This window comes from Capra hircus, chromosome 15, assembly GCF_001704415.2.
Source record: "Capra hircus breed San Clemente chromosome 15, ASM170441v1, whole genome shotgun sequence".
NCBI lineage: Eukaryota > Metazoa > Chordata > Mammalia > Artiodactyla > Bovidae > Capra > Capra hircus.
Window position 1 is genome coordinate 32,570,769 of NC_030822.1, and position 18,738 is coordinate 32,589,506.

Consider the following 18,738-nt stretch of genomic DNA (forward strand, 5'->3'; position numbering starts at 1 on the left):
ATAAAAGCTGAGATACCATGAACCCTCTGCTATTTAATTCTTTTTGGTGGAGATGCAGGGGATGGCAGTATCTCATCTGTGTAATATATCTGCAAACATCAGGGTAACCCAACATGCCAAGGCATTCAGATTTTGAGAAATAAAAATTTATTTAAGTTTATATCATTTTGGCAGTGTCCTCATATCAGCATATCAACTGAACGGGAAAAAAACACACCATCAATTACAGTGGCCACCCCCAAAGCAGAGAAGCAGAAAAGCTGATTTCATAATCTACCCTTCTAATAAAAAATATTTCTTTTTGAGCCATGTTGGATATACAGAAATCCAACCCTTCCCCAGCACATCCCATTCATGATGAATTGAATTCTCCATATTCTCTCTCGTGTATCAACCAAAGCACTGGTCACCTTTGGCAACTTACATTGAGTTAGCTCTGTGATGTTGTCTCTTGCCTGAGGATTCTGTTGTTGCTATCTTTCCATCAAAGTACCTTCTTTCTGTCCAATGTTAAGAGAGACCTAAAAACAACAGCTTTTTTTGAGGTCACTGACATCTTTGTGTAGTATCTAAGTTTTTCATGAAATATTTAGCATATGTGCTAAGGGCAATCTGAGATTCTATTTTAGATAAGGAATCACATTTCCTGGAAGGACAGTGGCTCTCAGGCAGCCTGCTGATGTTCACATGTAGAACTTAATTGTGTCAACTTAAAAAGTTTAAATTCAAGAAAAGTGTGTGCTGAAATCAGGTGATGCTGTTACCCTCTTCCTGGCCTTCACACCAGTTAGGATTCAACTGGTAGAGAACAGGAAATAAATATTACGAGATTTGCTTATGGTAAGAAATTCACTTATACATCTGGGAGGGCTGGCAAGACAAGTCATAAAATCCACAGGGCAGATTATCCAGGAAGGTGAAGTTCAGACTCTTGGGCATGAGTTGAAGCTGCTATTCACAAGTGGACTATCTTCTTCACAGGAGTCTCAGATCCACCCTTAGACTTCCACCTGATTGAACATTAGGCCCACCCACCTTATCTAGGACAACCTCCCTTATTTAAAGTCAAATCATTATGGACTTTGATGACATCTACAAAAATACCTTCATAGCAACAATCTAGATTAGTGTTTGATTGAAAACCTGGGGGCTTATAGCCTAGGCAAGTTGGTCTATCAAAAAACTATCACACTGGCCATTTATGTTGATACATTCTTTAACCAACACCACTATCAACAAGATGTGGTTGGGAGATAACAGTGGAAATGATGGATCACAGCTGGTTAGATATTTAACACAGCAACCTAAGGTCTGCTTAATTCAGCCTTTATTTTAAAAGTTAATGCCTGTTTTCCTATAGGCACTGTGAAGCCACTCTTGATCAGATGCATGTTGGGAAGATAAACCTTGAGGTATACAAGATAGGAATGATGGGATAGATTGAGACCAATTTATTTAGGAAGTCCTGTGCAAGATACATGGGACTTCCCTGGTGGCTCAGATGGTAAAGCATCTGCCTACAATGCGGGAGACCCAGGTTCAATCCCTGGGTTGGGAAGATCCTCTGCAGAAGGAAATGGCAACCCACTCCAGTACTCTTGCCTAGAAAATCCCATGGACAGAGGAGCCTGGTAGGTTACAGTCCATGGGGTTGTAAAGAGTTGGACATGACTGAGTGACTTCACTTTCACTTTGCAAGATACATAGTAGAGACTGGACCAAAAGCCTAGAGATGGAGAGGAAAAAGCAAAACTTGAGTCACATGAAGAAGGCAGAAACATGCTTTAGTTGATCCAGATGAGTTTGGGGGCCAAATGCAAGTAGTTTGTTTCATGGAGGAAATCATAAAGCAACATAGGGCAGGAATCCTGGTGCTGTAGGTCATTTGACATAGACCGTGGGTGACCTTGGTGCCAGTTTGCCTGTGGCATCCTGATACATCTGCAGAGACGAAGGTGGTTTGCAGTTCATGGGCACATGAGACAGGGCCACTGGCTGAGGAGTGGAACCAACAGAGGGGTTGCTTGTGTCCAGAGAGAATCATCTAGATCCCTACCAGCAGGTCTTAAAGTGGACAGAGGATCAGAGGGGCTGAGTTTTTTCCTCTATCATTGAAACCAGGATTGAAGAAGGGCCGCAGAGGTCCAGCAAAGGCACATTCAGAGAAGGTGTAGATGAGGGAGGCATGGTCAGTGATGTTGTAGAAAGAGACAGTGCTGGCCTCATAATCTAGGAAGATCCCAATTCGGCTTGGAGGCACCTGAAGGTGGAGGGGAGTCTGGGGGCAGGTGCCAGCCTCATATTTTTGTTTGTTCCACAGCCAGATCATCCAGAAGCCATTGTCAGAGTTGAGCAAAAACTGCCCCTTCCTCCTCACATTGTCTCTACAAACACCCAGGTCCCAGGCTTCCTTTCCCGTCACATCTACTTCCCAGTAAACTTTTCCGGAGTCAAAGCGCTGGGCACCCAGTACCATGGGGTAAGTATCAAATCTCTCCTCATTTTCAGGCACGTCCTGCCGGGTGTTTGCAAGCCTCACTTGTCTCCGATTCTCTGAAAGGATGAGCCATGGATTGGCTGTCTGTGGATCCAGGGTGATGTATACTGCAGAGAGAGGGCCACATTCAGGCTGGGAGAGTGTGCAGAGTCAGCAACCCTGTGCCAGTGGTGGGGGGATGAGGATGAAGGGGTGACCCTGAGCCTCACTGTGTGAGGAGATGACTCCTAGCCAACTCTGACCCCTGCCATGACCTTTGAGGGAACCACCTTCCCTATTTCTGCACCTGCCCCACCTACTCTAACCGGCCATCTCTCTCCAACCCAGGGATGCACTGGGCACCCTCCTTATCCCCTTCACTCCCTTGGCAAGCCAGTCCCATACCCCTGGTGCTGGCCCCACCTCCACATGTCCTCAGCATCTTCTTAATCCCGGGCACATAGAATACATTCCTCAGGTCTGTGGACGCGACATCCACCTCCTTCAGGTTCCATGATTCACTCCTGGGGGAAAAAGAATTAGAGACCCTGTCTCCAACTCCTACCTCATCCTGCCCAAATCCGATGGTTATACCACCCTTGTGGATGACTGATAATGTAATCTGATGCAAATTTGCAAACAGCTCCTGTGTTAGGGGGGCTTCCCAGGTGATGCACTGGTAAAGAATCCACCTCCCAGTGCAGGAGACATGGGTTCAATCCCTTGGGTCAGAAAGATCCCCTGGAGAAGGAAATGGTAACCCATTCCAGTATTCTTGTGTGGGAAATCCCATGGGCAGAAGAGCCTGGGGCTACAGTCCATGGGGTTGCAAAAGTTGGACACAGTGAAGTGAAAGCTGCCCAGTCATGTCCGACTCTTTGCGACCCCATGGACTGTAGCCTGCCAGGCTCCTCTGTCCTTGGAATTCTCCAGGCAAGATTACTGGGGTGGGTAGCTGTTCCCTTCTCCAGGGGATCTTCCCAACCCAGGGATAGAACCCAGGTCTCCCGCATTGCAGACGGATTCTTTACTATCTGAGCCACCAGGGAAGCCTGGACACAACTCAGCAATTAAACAACCACAACAACCACAACAATCTGTGTTAGGATCCCTGGGGACGGAGGACAAAAGTAGGTAGGATTTTGTCTCTATCTAAGCCTTGATGGCTACATGAGCATCTGCATCATATGGCCAGCCTGTATGTCTCTCCGGGTCTTAGGTCATTACACAAGTACCTTCTGTTTCACTTCATAACTCAAGGTATCCGATACAAGCTGAATCACCTCCATGAGGAACCTCAAGGAGCTTCGCCCATGCGGTGGGTCTTACCCATGGCTCTTTTGGAGAGGTTTGAAACCAGTTAGATACTTTTTAAAAGAGTCCCAGCAGGCTGTAAACTCAACTTCCCTGTCTGTTGTAAGTTCACTTTGTGAAGATATGACATGCCAGTTACTTTGGGCACCTTGCCAACTGTGTGTGTTCAGTTGCTCAGTCGTGTCCAACTCTTCGTGACCCCAGGGACTGTCGCCTGCCAGCCTCCTCTGTCCGTGGGACTCTTCAGGCAAGAATACTGGAGTGGGTTGACATTCACCAACTGAGATGTCCATTAATTAGCTTTCTGAGACCAGAACATATTTTAAGGAGAACTGGGTCTTTGAGAACAGGAAGGAGGATGGGGATGACTTCAATTCATGTTTTTTAACTAAAACTCTTTTTTAAGGTATATACTGCCCCCTCCTCTAATGAAGAAAACCTTTCCTTACCTTTCCAGGACACTTTTCACCTCCTGAGGAGACAAGAAACAGACAGTAAGTTCTGGAGTCACAAGTTTACAACAGATTTCAGTTGTGTGGGTAAAGCGATGTCACCCTGAGGTCTACAGAACACTGCTCTACCCCAAGCCTCTGGACCAAGGCCTGAAAAACGCCTCTGACCACCTTGAAATGGATGAGGAAGCAGAAACCCAGCATGGGTGTGACCCGTAATCAGGGGAAGGAAGCTGCTGCTGTTGCTGCTAAGTCTCTTCAGTCGTGTCCGACTCTGTGCGACCCCATAGACGGCAGCCCACCAGGCTCCCCTGTCCCTGGGATTCTCCAGGCAAGAACACTGGAGTGGGTTGCCATTTCCTTCTCCAATGCATGAAAGAGAAAATTGAACGTGAAGTCACTCAGTCATGTCCAACTCTTAGCGACCCCATGGACTGCAGCCTACCAGGCTCCTCCGCCTATGGGATTTTCCAGGCAAGAGTACTGGAGTGGGGTGCCAATGCCTTCTCCGAGAGGGGAAGGAAGAGTAGCTTACAAAAATCTGATTCAGAAAACAAATTTACAAGATCAGATTCTTGGTGGGGGAGGGTGGGGGAGAAGAAAGGAGCAAATAGCTCTGCCTGGCTGAGGCCCAGACCCAGTCACAGAGAAAGAATGGCCCAGCCAGGACACACGGAATTCACAGAAACTGCTCTCATTTGTGGACTTGCAGTGCTGGGAAGGAAGGGCTTAAAGTGCCATCCTATGCTATGGTTAATGTTGTCCCTGTCACGTATGTGAAACCAAAGCATCTGAGAATGTTCTGTAGCAGGGCCTAGGGTCCTTATCCAGGCACTGGCAGGCTCCTAGGCCCTGTCAAAAGTGCCTCAGAGAGCTCTACTCAGAGAAGGGTAGAAGATTTGGATCATGGGAAGAAGAGAGCTGCCAAGTCAAATCAATCTTATTGGCTTTTATGCACAAACAAATTTTTTCATGACTGTATCTGACCAAGAGACAATGAAAAGGTATGGGGAAAAGAGGAACCACAGAATGTTATAGCAGAGGGACTTTTGAGACCATGTAGCCCAAAGTTTCCCAAAGTGAGGCAAGCTCATCATTGCTGGGTGTGAGATGATTTTTAAGTAGAACACACATCAGTGAATTTATTAAAAAAAACCTAAACTATTTAAAAAATAAATTCATTGATGTATGTTCTACTTAATACCTCTTACTCAGGTGATAATACCTCTTATTCAGGTGAACTTGGTTAAGTTTCTTAGCTTCAGTCTATCACTAAATCTCTTAACTTCTTTGCACCTTAAGTTCTCTCATCTATGAAACAGGGGTAATAATAGTAGCATCCACCTCATTGCATTGTCATGAGGGACTGAATGCTAACAATTATATGTGCTATTTAAGAATTTTCAGTTATTTATAGTATTATGAAATAAATTAGAATTGTGTTGCTGAAGAAGACTTCAGAGTCCCTTGGACTGCAAGGAGATCAAATCAGTCAATCCGAAAGGAAATCAGTCTTGAATATTCATTGGAAAAGACCCTGATGCTAGGAAAGATTGGAGGCAAAAGGAGAAGAGGGATGCAGGGGATGAGATGGTTAGATAGTATTGCTGACTCAATGGATATGAATTTGAGCAAACTTTGGGAAGCCTGGTGTGCTGCAGTCCATGGAACTGTTAAGAATCGGATACAACTTAGTGACTGAACAACAAAAAACAAAAATTAGGAAAAGTAGCAGTAAAAACACATGGCTACTATTGCTTAGAATGATTTTTTTTTTTTTTTGGTATAACTTGTTTAATTATTTATAAACTCCTATTAGGTAAGTACTGTTATTTATATTCCATTTAAAGATTAGTAAACAGGCATAGAAAAACCAAAGTGGCAAGGATGGCTATATAACTCAATAACCTGTGCAATGACCATATACATCAAAGCTGTATTACCAAATGAGAACACTGGCTGAGGCCAAATAAGGGAGAAACAAAGTCATATTTTAATATTTCTCTAAAATTCTCATTTCTTTGTCCTTATTTTCCTGGGAGAGCAAAATAACATGCACAAGGTTTAATTTTATTTTCTCAGTTATTTTACTTTTAGCTTTATTTTGTCATTTCCAATCTACTGTTTTTATGTTCAGTAGGTCAGTCAGTCAGTCACTCAGTTCAGTCACTCAGTCGTGTCTGACTCTTTAGGAGCCCATGGACTGCAGCATGCCAGGCTTTCCTGTCCACCATCAACTCCCAGAGATTTCTCAAACTCAGGTCCATTGAGTCAGTGATGCCATCCAACCATATTATCCTCTGTCGTCCCCTTCTCCTCCTGCCTTCAGTCTTTCCCAGCATCAGGGTCTTTTCAAATGAGTCAGTTCTTCGCATCAGATGGTGAAAGTATTGGGGTTTCAGCTTCAGCATCAGTCCTTCCAATGAATATTCAGGATTGATTTCCTTTAGGATTGGCTGGTTGGATCTCCTTGCACTCCAAGGGACTCTCAAGAGTGTTCTTCAACACCGCAGTTCAAAAGCATCAATTCTTCGGCACTCAGCTTTCTTTATAGTCCAGCTCTCACATCCATACATGACTACTGGAAAAACCATAGCTTTGACTAGACAGACCTTTGTTGGCAAAGTAATGTCTCTGCTTTTTAATACGCTGCCTAGGTTGGTCATAACTTTTCTTTCAAGGGGCAAGCATCTTTTAATTTCATGGCTGCAGTCACTATCTGCAGTGATTTTGGAGCCCCCCAAAATAAAGTCAGCCACTGTTTCCACTGTTTCCCCATCTATTTGCCATGAAGTGTTGGGACCGGATGCCATGATCTTAGTTTTCTGAATGTTGAGCTTGAAATCTACTTTTTCACTCTCCTCTTTCACTTTCATCAAGAGGCTTTTGAGTTCTTCTTCACATTCTGCTATAAGGGTAAGGTATCATCTATGGATCTGAGGTTATTGATATTTTTTCCTGGCAATCTTGATTCCAGCTTGTGCTACATCCAGCCCAGCATTTTGAATGTTGTACTCTGCATATAAGTTAAATAAGCAGGGTGACAATATACAGCCTTGACGTACTCCTTTCCTGATTTGGAACCAGTTTGTGGTCCCATGTCCAGTTCTACCTGTTGCTTCTTGACCTGCATACACATTTCTCAGGAGGCAGGTCAAGTGGTCTGGTATTCCCATCTCTTTCAGAATTTTCCACAGTTTGTTGTGATTTACACAGTCAAAGGCTTTGCCGTAGTCAATACAGCAGAGGTAGATGTTTTTCTGGAACTCTCTTGCTTTTTTGATGATCCAATGGATGATGGCAATTTGACCTCTGGTTCCTATGCCTTTTCTAAATCCAGCTTGAACATCTGGAAGTTCATAGTTCATGTACTGTTGAAGCCTGGCTTGGAGAATTTTAAGCATTACTTTGCTAGTGTGTGAGATGCGTGCAATTGTGTGGTAGTTTTAGCATTCTTTGGCATTGCCTTTCTCAGGGACTGGAACGAAAACTGACCTTTTGCAGTCCTGTGGCCACTGCTGAGTTTTCCAAATTTGCTGGCATATTGAGTAAACCATTTTCACAGCATCATCTTTTAGGATTTGAAATAGCTCAACTGGAATGCCATCACCTCCATTAGCTTTGTTCATAGTGATGCTTCGTAAGGCCCACTTGACTTCACATTCCAGGGTGTCTGGCTCTAGGTGAGTGATCACACTGTTGTGGTTATCAGGGTCATAAAGATCTTTTTTGCATAGTTCTGTGTATTGTTGCCACCTCTTTTTACTATCTTCTGCTTCTGTTAGGTCCATACTGTTTCTGTTCTTTATTGTGCCCATCTTGGGCTTCCCTTGTAGCTCAGCTGGTAAAGAATCCACCTGCAATGTGGGAGACCTGGGTTCTATCCCTGGGTTGGGAAGATCCCCTGGAGAAATGAAAGGCTACCCACTCCAGTATTCTGGCCTGGAGAATTCCACGGACTGAATAGTCCACGGGGTTGCAAAGAGTTGGGCACGACTGAGCGACTTTCACTTTCACTTACTTTCACTTTGCATGAAATGTTCCCTTGGTATCTCTAATTTTCTCGAAGAGATCTCTAGTCTTTCCAGTTTTATTGTTTTCCTCCATTTCTTTGCATTGATCACTGAGGAAAGCTTTCTTATCTCTTATTTCTTACCTCTCTTCCCTTGCTATTCTTTGGAACTTCGTTCCTTTTCTCCTTTGCCTTTCGCTTCTTTTCTTTTCTCAGCTATTTGTAAGGCCTCCTCAGAGGCAGGTATTCAGTAGGTTTTTTATAACATAAATGACAATAAAATTAAATAATATTTATGCAACCATATACTGTGTGCCAGGCACTGTTCTAAGCATTTTATATTTATGTACTGAAATCAAGTAGACCCCATGTGGTTCTCCCAAGAACAGATCCCTTGTGTTCTCTGTCTCTTTTTTTTTTTCTTTTTATAAAATTGAAATACAATTGATTGACAACGTTTTAGGTATATGGCAGAGTGATACAGCTATACATATATAGCTCATAGAAGTGTAAACATGTTACATTTCTAACTAAAGCCTGGGAAACTCCTTGTCATTTAGCTTATTCCCTGCTGCCTTGTTTACAAATGGAGAAATTAGGTCTAGGAAAAGAAAATGACTTAATTTAGAGTTATGGAAGGGATTGGTGGCAAGGTTGGGGCCCTGAGATATGTAATATTATAATATCCATTTAACATAGGAGAAACCTGATCCTCAGTAAGATTAGGGTATGTTCTCAAGATTACGAATCTGATTGTGTGTTAGAACAGACACTTACTAGAGATGTCCATTTCTTTTCATTGCTGCATGGAATTTTCCTTTCTAATTTGTACCTTTCCGGGCCTTGAATGCAAACCACTCATAGGTCTGAATTCCAGTTTATTTAAGAAAATGCCAGGGACCAAGGTTCTGTATTCCCTGAAGGTAGCCCCGAGGCGCTCTGGGTTTTTTCAGTTACTCCCTGAATCTCAGAGGCGAGCTGTCAGGCCTTACCTGTAGCAGCTCCAGCGCTGAGCCCCGCCTCCTCCTCTCTACCTCTGCGATCAGTTCCTGCAGGGCCTGGATCTGCTGTGCCAGCCTGGCCTCTGTGTCCCCCAGTGTTCTCAGCTGTTGCCTCTCCTCCTCCTCTAGTTTCTGCAGTTGCTTCTGCTCCTCTTCGGCCAGGAAGTTTTTCTGCCTTATAAACTCTTCATGAATTCTTAATTTCTGCGCCTCTACCTTCCCCTTTGGTGTCAATGGAAAGAAAGAAGTGGTTTTTAATCATAATTCCCTAAGATTTGGGAATGGAAGTATCCATGTCTACTCCTACTCCACTCTGGCTCTGTCTGGGAATACACACATACCCAATTTTGCTGGGAAGGAAGGTGGGTGAGGCTTCTGGGCCTGAGGGGAATGGGACTGGTGGGGTGCGGTGGGGAGGTGCACCTATCACAGCTGCATCAGCCTGTGGTATCAGCGATTTCCTCAACCTCCTTCAAGTCACCCCTGCTCCCCCAATGTGTCCCTTTGTCTTCATATCTTAGTAACTGAATGAGTAACACCTGGCCCTACTCCAACAAACCTGCAAAGCCAGGCTCATAACCTGGTTCCTAAGTTTGGGAAAAAGGAGTCTTTGAGATAGTCTATGGTTGCCCTCTTCTGCTTCTAACTGGAGGGTCACTCAATACCACCACAGCCTGCCTTACCCTTCCTGGGTCTCAAGTCTACCTCTTCTGGGATCTCTTGGCCATGAGCTCCTTCTGCTCCTTTCTAGTCCCTGACCCACCCCACCTGCTAATCCCTGGGGTGGAACAAGCTGTAGCTCTCCATTACATTTTGGACCAGTGAGCTGGACATGGTCAAGTAACTACCCGGTCAGACTGGCTTTCCTGTCCTAGGCCTTTGAAAGTGAAAGCGTTAGTTGCTCAGTCATGTCCGACTCTTTGTGAATCTATGGGCTGTAGCCCGCCAGGCTCCTTTGTCCATGGGATTCTCCAGGCAAGAATACTGGAGTGGGTAGCCATTCCCTTCTTCAGGGGATCTTCCCAATCCAGGGATTGAACCCAGGTCTCCGATACTGCAGGCACATTCTTTACCATCTGAGCCACTAGGGAAGCCCATCTTAGGCCTTAATGGTTCACTTAAATCTGGTTCTCATAGTCACTGTCATTTCTTGACAACTTGTCATTTCTTGACATTGGGCATCTCTCCTGGCATTCCCCTGTCCCAAACTCTGAGGCCATCTCCAGAGACTGGGCTGTCATCTCCAGAGACTGGGCTCAAGAAGCAGGAGCATTAGAATATATCTTGTCCCTCAGCACCTTTTCCTAAGACTCTCTCTCCATCTGACTGGGAGCTCTTTTTGATCTCCACACTCTTTTAATCCCCTCCATCAAGAGACCTATGGGGCAGCTGGTTCTTGGGGAGTGAGATATAGGGACTGGCATAGCTGGACCCTCCCCAGGCTTCAGATCTAAGATTCCCTTCAGGATATGACTCTTGCCTTAAAGGATGCTTTCTTCATTGCAATGTCCAATTCCAGCTTCTCAGCCATCTCCTGCTTATCTCTTAGTTTCTTTAGTGCCACCTGAAGCTTCTCCTGCAGAGAACGAAAGCAAGATGATACCCAGTCAGGTCAAGAAGTAGGGTGCAGCGGTGTGAAGCGGGGGGATGATCATACTGGTTCTTAGAAGAGGCTGAGTGCAGAGGACAAGGAAGGACTAGAGTCTGTTTGGGGTAGGAACTCTGTGGATGGGAAGGTTTTGGAAAAAGCCTGATATTTCTTACAAAATAGGGCCACATGGTTGGTGTACAAAGGGTGGGGACACTGCTTGTTCCTAATTAAGCAGGAGGCCACAAGGGAAGAAGATTCTTGAAGCATTTTCCCATAGCACATCCCTGCTCTGTGAGAATGAGAAAACTGTGCTGAGCTTGCCATTTCCCCCTTAAATAAGACATAGAAGGCAGGAGACCCCTATTCTTTCCCCAGCCCCACAGGTAACTCTCTCCCATTCCCAGCTCTGGGGAACAAAGCCATCAACAGGGCCCCATCTCCTTTTTACCTGTTCCTGCCTCTGTGCTGAGGACTCACCTGGTACTCCTGAGCAGCCTCCTCAATAGGGACCATGGGATGATCACGGTGTTTCTGGGACTGGGAACACACCCAGCAAAGGGCCTTCCCATCTTTCTCACAGAAGAGGTGAATTTTCTCTCTGTGCACCACACACAGCTCCCCGTGTGGGTCCTCCTTGGCACCCTGGCTGATTTTTCTAAGGTTGTCCACCATGTTGGCTACCTGTCGATTGGGCCGGAGATTCTGGAGCAGGAAGCGGCGCCGGCACACAGGGCAGACGCTACCTCCTTCTTTCCCGACCTCAGAGATGCACCCCTGGCAGAAGCTATGACCACATTCAATGCTCATAGGCTCCACCATGGGATCCAGGCAGATAGAGCACGTGACCTCCTCCCACATCATTGTCAAGGGTACGGCTGAAGCCATTGGGGTGATGCTCCTCTTCGGTAGTGCTGGGGAGATCTTGCGGTGAGGGGAGAAGAGGAAAGGGAGGGAAGAGAAGAGCCAGGTAAGAAAAGGGAACCACAAGAGAGGGTGAACTGGAGGGAGTGAAAACAAGACAAGACAAGGACCTCAACCTGAATAGCACTCTTCTTCCATAGTCTGGGTCACTGATCCAGTCAGACAGAAGGGGACACTGAGTCCCCAAGAGATAGCAAAAATTGTTGAGAACCTGAGAGACAGCTGCTTACAATTCGACTTTCATCATGTTCATCTCTGCTTAACCGCTCAGAGTCCAGGCTTTACCTATTGATCTTCTGCCTCAGGCCACTGGTTTTCTACTCTGTTGAGAAGCTAATCTTAACAGTAGCGACCATTGACTGTGCTCCTTCCATGTGCCAGGTGCTACATGCTTCACATACATTCTCATTAATCTTTGCAATAGGCAGGAGTTATTGGTATCTATCTAATTATCGGTAACATGAATATATATAAGAATATTTATATTTATGCTTACATATTTTCATAAGGATACATGTATATCCGTAAGTACATGGGCTTCCTAGGTGGTGCAAGTGGCAAAGACTCCACTTGCTAATGCAGGAGACACAGGAGACAGCAGGTTTGATCCCTGAGTTGGGAAGATCCCCTGGGGAAGGAAATGGCAACCCACTTCAGTATCTTACCTGGGAAATCCCGTGGACAGAGGAGCGTGGCGGCCTACATACAGTCCATGGGGTCGCAAAGAGTCAGACACGACTGAGCAAACACACATACGCATATATATGTGTGTGTATATATGTATGTGCATACACACAGAAGCGTGTGGTTTATTAAGAACTTCCTGGGCTCTTCTCTCAGCTACCCGGAACCTGGCCCCCCCTTTGTTTCTTTTAGGGCGCAGACCCATAGTTTTCTAATATCCTAAGCAACCCTGTCTCTCTCACCTCCAGAGGGAGCCTTTTGGGGACAGCAGTCTCAGGGATCGCGGACCTACCCCCACACCGGGCTCCCGGACCACCCCCGAGCTAGGTTGCCATCCTAGTTCTCCCAGTTTCCCTGGTTTTTCTTCCCAGCTCAGGTGCCGGCGGAAGCAGAGCAATCCGAGCTCCTTCCAGGGGACATCCCAGTCAGGTTTACAGCCCAGCCTCCTCCCAGGCTGCAGGGGAAGAACTGCTGGGTTAGGGTTGAGGGAGACCTGTTGCGAAAGAAAACCTGAGATCGAAATCTCTAGGGGTGGGGACGGCTTGGATGAGGCTCTTCAGACCTGGGGCAGGGGAGAGAGGTCCCCCAGGGAGAGCTGGGGTACCTCGGTCTAGCCAAGTTCACTCACCTTTTCAAGAGACGCAGTGGATGGCAGCCGCTTCCTTATTTCACTTTCGATTCCTCGTCCACCGCAAATCTGAAAGGGAGGCGGGCAGAGCGGGAGGAGAGTGGGCGGGGCCAAGGGAGGAGGAAGGCGGAGGGGTTGAGGTGCCGCCAGAGTCTGGAGCTTCTGGGCGGCTGGGGCGAGTGAGAGCTCCGCAGCCTTTAGTCCTTGCTTTGCGTTCCCTCCCATGTCCTCATTGTGTAATAGAGCGAAGCATCGTATCTGCTGCGTGGAGGAGCCATGCAGGCCTACGTGCTGTGCCCTCGTGTGGGAGCTGCTTTAAAGGAGGTTTGGATGGACAGGGGTGCCTGGAGGTCTCCTCTAAAGGCCATCTTCTGTTCCCTATTTCCAAAAACAATTCCTTTTCAGGAGACTTGATATTCTTTTAACATCAGGGGGAGAGCGATTTATTCCACAGTACCTCAGCGCATTATCACACCAGTGAGTGGTAAGGAGGGACTTGACATTTATTGAGGCAACAGCTGTGTACTTATCCTTGAGCCAGGGACTTTCTCAGGTTGTTTTATTATTATTTTAAATTATGGTGAAGTACGTATAACATTTACCATCTTAACCGTTTTCAAGTGTGTAGTTCAGTGGCATTAAATACGTTCACAGTTGTATACTTCACCACAGTCCATGGAGTCTCAAAGGGTCGGACACAACTGAGCGACTAAGCACAAGAACGGAGAAGGCAATGGCACCCAACTCCAGGACTCTTGCCTGGAAAATATCAGGGACAGAGGAATCTGGAAGGCTGTAGTCCATGGGGTCGCTGAGGGTCGGACACGACTGAGCGACTTCTTTCACTTTTCACTTTCATGCGTCAGAGAAGGAAATGGCAACCCACTCCAGTGTTCTTGCCTGGAGAATCCCAGGGACGGGGCAGCTTGGTGGGCTGCTGTCTATGGGGTCGCACAGAGTCGGACACGAGTGAAGCGACTTAGCAGCAGCAGCAGCAGCAAGCACAAGAAACCTCAAAGAACCAGGGAGTAGTGGCAAATTCCTATTTATAAGAATCAGAGTTTTTACTCTGGTGGAAGAACTTCTTTCTTTACTAGACCCTTAGAACAAGGCTGAGCCCTGTGTTGGGGGATGGAAAGAAAATGATCTGTAAATGAGTTACTAGTTTGAGGGAAATAGGAGCTGCAACCACCTCCCTTCTTTATTCTCTGAAGAGTGTGTTTATAATGGCTATAAAAAATGCCATCACCTATTAGTTGTTGATCTTAGATGTGCACCAGAATTTATGGTACAACATTCTTATATCATAGAGTGGGGTTTCCAAACTGCTGCCATACCTGAGCCTTCAGCAGTGCATCTCATATTTTTATTGGACCATCTTTTTCTGGTTGATGATGTACATTGTAAGACCACTGCATTCCATAGTGCAACCCCATTATCAGAATTTTTTGACTGTAAAATCAGTTTCTTGGTTGTAAGTGATGTTGTTGGAGACCTTGATGTTGTAAATTGAAAAACAGTGGTGCTGGTAGAAGCAATATAAGATGGCAAATGAATCTGTCTCTGGTATAGTAGCTATTTTGTGAGGATAAATTGCTGTTGGTTCAATGTCATTATCATGCCACTAAAAGACTGCCTAGATTCTCTTAGACATAGGGAAAAATCAGGCTCAGAGTTGGTCTTATATGTGCAGGTTTCTATAGCAGTAGGAATACAAATGCTGCTTGAGTATGGATTCCTCGGGTTTATCCATTTACCACTACTGATACGGACACTTGTACAAGAGTCCATTGAATAAGCACCAGGTGACTGAGAAGAGGCTGATCAACATCCACAAGATGGGTCATCTTATTTACCTGATTGTTGTTGTCTAGTCTCCCAGTTATGTCTGTCTCTTTGCAGCTCCCCTGGACTGTGCATGACAGGCCTCCCTGTCCCTCATCATCTCCTGAAGTTTGCCCATGTTCATGGTCTTTGCATTGGTGATGCCATCCAGCCATCTCATCCTCTGATGCCCTCTTCTTTGCCCTCAAATCTTTCCCTGCATCAGGGACCTTTCCAGTGAGTCATCTGCTTGCATCAGATGACCAAAATACTGGAGCTTCAGCTTTAGCATCAGTCCTTCCAGTGACTATTCAGACAGGATGGGTCATCTTATTCACCTGATTATTGGGTGCCTTCTCTGCATTATATGTCCTTTGGTGGGAATTCACATAGGACAAAAACATTTTCACTCTGGGCCCTATCTTAGATGTTCAGTGTATACTTCTACCCATAACTTGTTGTCATCAATCTTTCAATCTTTTTTTATCTGTAAGATAAAATCAGGTGATACATATACATCATATATATCAATTCTTCGTTGTTTTCAAGCAAATGGACAAGTTATTGCTTCAAGTTCTGTACACTGGGAAGAGTTTCCATCACCATTGTCTTTCAGGGTGATTTGTATTGGATACTAATCTTGTGCACCATCTCCGATTCTCATGAACCCCTCTTATTCTCTTAGTCAGCACCCTACCAGTGCTGGTTACTGTTCTGTACCCACACTTTTGAATTTGATGAGACATCACATACAGGGCATGGGATTCAGATTTCTGAGCAGCTGTTGTAAGCAAATGGCACAAGTGCAAAAAGAGAGTGGGAAAGATAAATTTCCTTCATTTTTCTCCCATGGACTGTTTCAAGGTGAAGTTCCTCCTTGTAGTTCTGATGAGCAAACCCGCTGACTGAGGGGCCTGTCATATATTTTTGAAACTTGTTATGAATGTCACCCAGTGTGATGATGTGTTGCATTGTCTTGTCTTTTTTCTTGCTTCACTTCCCTTTTCTCCAAGGCTGATTGTCTTGCTTCTTTTTTTCTTACTCTCATTGCCTGCTGAGTAAAGATCACTAATTTAATCAAACCTCAGCTCATCTAGAGGATCTGGTCAATCTGCCTTCAGTATTTGCAGTGCCTAAACTTTGGCCACCTCATGCGAAGAGTTGACTCATTGGGACAGACTCTGATGCTGGGAGGGATTGGGGGCAGTAGGAGAAGAGGATGACAGAGGATGAGATGGCTGGATGGCATCACTGACTCAATGGATGTGAGTTTGATTGAACTCCGGGTGTTGGTGATGGACAGGGAGGCCTGGCATGTTGTGATTCATGGGGTCGCAAAGAGTCGGACGCAACTGAGGGACTGAACTGAGCTGAAACCCAGTAAGAAACCAGGTCACAAGGGAGCCTTGGAAACCCAGCATTCAGGAATTAACCTCTTGCAATGAAGAGGGAGAAGGGATATATTTGAGAGCAAATGACTGGCTTAGTGTTTTATACATGTCTCATTTATACCTCTCTAGATAGTCTTGTCATTTCAATTTTATAGAGTGGATGCTGATGCATTTAGAGTCCAGGTACCTGGCACAAGGTACCTAGTTTAAAAGTAAGGAGTTTAACTAAGTTCTGCTTGATTCCATATACAATGATCTTAACTATAATCCAGGCAGGCTTTTAAAATATATATATATATTTAAGGCCAACTTATCCTTAAAGTCTTGACTCAAACGCCATCCTCTTTTATGTAAAACATTTCCTCTTTTTCTTTGTCCGCTAAAGTAGAGAATACTATACCACTTTAGTTTTTAGGCACTTTTACTAAAGAATACACTTGTCAATGGAAGAGCCTCAGGAGATACAGTTTCAATCTCTGGGCCGATAAGATCCCCTGGATCTTACTGGAAGTGGCAACCCACTCCAGTATTCTTGCCAGGATAATCCCATGGACAGAGGAGTCTGGTGGGCTACAGTCCATGGAGTGGCAAAGAGCCACTTCATGTTTAGAGGCATAAACTACTAGAAGATAGGATTGGTGCCTAATTAATCCCTAGGTAAAACACAGTGAGTAAATGAACCCCAATTTTGTGAGCTGATATGATTTTGGGTGGCCTCGGCCTGCAAAGGTTTAGAGTGGGGCTTGGGTTCCCAGTCAGAGATTGGGACCCGGTTGAGGCAGTGAAAGCACCAGATCCTAGCCACTAGACCAGTGGTCAGTGACAAGGCCCTGGCCCTTTGGCTTTGTAGGAAAGAATTTCCACAAAGATGGAAAGTAGTGAAGCAAGTAAAGTATTTACTAAGAGGAAAAAGAGTATAGTACATGTGGATAGACACACAGGGGCAGGCTCAGACGGAGAGCCCCTGAGTTGCACCCTCATGGCAGTTTGAATTACTTTTATGGGATATTTCTTTTCATTTTTCTTTGGCAAATCATTATAATTTGCCTGGTTCACAGTCTATATTTGGTATATCTCAGGATCCTTCCACGTGTGCACATGGATCTCTTAGCCAAGATGGGCCCTTCCAAAGAGGTGTCTTGTTAGAGCATCCCTTGACATTGCTACCCCTTTGGCCTGCAAGGAGCCTTTTCTGTGCATGTGTCATTGGGGAAGTCTCTTGACTTTGGGTTGAGAAATATGTAGTCTAAGCAGAGCCCAGCCTCTTCCTGTAACTTTCCTGCTATTCTTGTCTTGGAGTTTTGGTCAGTATAGAATGAATCTCCAATTGCTTTACTATGGGGGTGGTGTGGGGGCCATCTGCCTCCTGCCTCAAAGACTCTTGGATAATTTAGATTTTAGAATGAGTTGAATGGGGAGCAATCTCTCCTAAGCATATAGAATGAAGTTTTACCTGCTTACTTCCATTTATCATTTTCTATCCCATCCCTGATTTGAGAGATGGTCTGGCATTAGCCATATTTATTACTTTTAAGGCAAAGAAAGCGTTTTAGAATTAGGTGCTAGAAAAGCTAAAGAAAGCATTTCATCAGAGAAATGTCAATATTTCAACAAACAGTTAAAAATCCATTAAAAAGTGATCTCTTTACCCCTAGAAACTGAAATATGACAAGAACCTTCCAGAATTTTAAAATCTCAATGAATAAAAAAAGGGTTATGGGAAAGCTTATATTAGGCTGCAACCCATTGAGGACAGAAACTGGTGTCCTGGTTGAAAGAACCACCTGGAAAACCCCAGGAACTGCTAACTGCCTCAAGCAGGCAGAATCTGGAAATATCCTGTTCTCTGATCTGCAGGAAACACTGGAAACTGGCGTGGAATGAGTCAGGACTCACAGATGTAGAGAATTAGTGATTGTGGGGGGCAGTATAGGGGTGGGAGAATTATTACAGGGAAGAACTGATCCCATGTTGGATCTGCTGTTTCTTTAACCTTTGCTTCTCATTATTATTTTTCACTAAAGGATACTGTTTATACATAATGGCCTGCCTTGGGGAAACCTGACCCTCTCTCTAAGTATTAACCCAAAGCGCCTTTGTTCAGGATCCTGTCCACTTGTGGATGGCAGGAAGGAAGAAATGAACACATCCTCTCCCCAAGGCTTGCCATTCTAGGGAACCTTATGCAAGATAAATACCCTTAAAAAAAAATTTCCTCACCTTCCCCCATCTCTGTTCTACTAAAGAAGCTGGCATCCAGACCAGATAAGATGATTGTTTTGAGACATTAGTCTGCCATCTTCTGGGTCAGTCATATTCCTTGCCTCAACACTTCATCTCTCGGATTTACCGGCCTGTTGTGTGGCGAGCAGAGCAAGCTTGGACTCAGTAAGAGAATGGGGGAGTACAAACTATTGGGTAAATGTAGCCTCAAGAGTGTATTG

At 45.1% G+C, this 18,738-nt stretch overlaps 1 protein-coding gene across 2 annotated transcripts; it reads right to left on the reverse strand.

Moving 5' to 3' along the window:
- On the reverse strand, positions 129-13,172 carry TRIM21 (tripartite motif containing 21). Of its 2 annotated transcripts, none has more exons than XM_005689846.3 (7): positions 13,080-13,172; positions 11,324-11,767; positions 10,736-10,831; positions 9,247-9,477; positions 4,240-4,262; positions 2,900-3,000; positions 129-2,604 (listed from the first exon to the last, which is right to left on the reverse strand). In XM_005689846.3, the coding sequence occupies exons 2-7, from the start codon at positions 11,729-11,731 to the stop codon at positions 2,066-2,068; spliced, it is 1,398 nt and encodes a 465-aa protein (XP_005689903.1). In that variant the 5' UTR covers positions 11,732-11,767; positions 13,080-13,172; the 3' UTR covers positions 129-2,065. The 2 variants fall into 2 exon arrangements, with proteins under 2 accessions (XP_005689903.1, XP_005689904.1); XM_005689847.3 differs by lacking the exon at positions 13,080-13,172 and adding an exon at positions 12,264-12,368.

Bases quoted from the DNA above. Each gene is read 5' to 3' on its own strand.
- TRIM21 (XM_005689846.3), bottom strand. From the start codon at position 11,731: ATGGCTTCAGCCGTACCCTTGACAATGATGTGGGAGGAGGTCACGTGC. The intron at 9,478-10,735 runs GCAAGAGTCATA...TTGACACCAAAG, and splicing joins TGAAGAAAGCATCCTTTAAG to GGGAAGGTAGAGGCGCAGAA. The intron at 4,263-9,246 runs GTAAGGCCTGAC...TTGTCTCCTCAG, and splicing joins CAGCGCTGGAGCTGCTACAG to GAGGTGAAAAGTGTCCTGGA.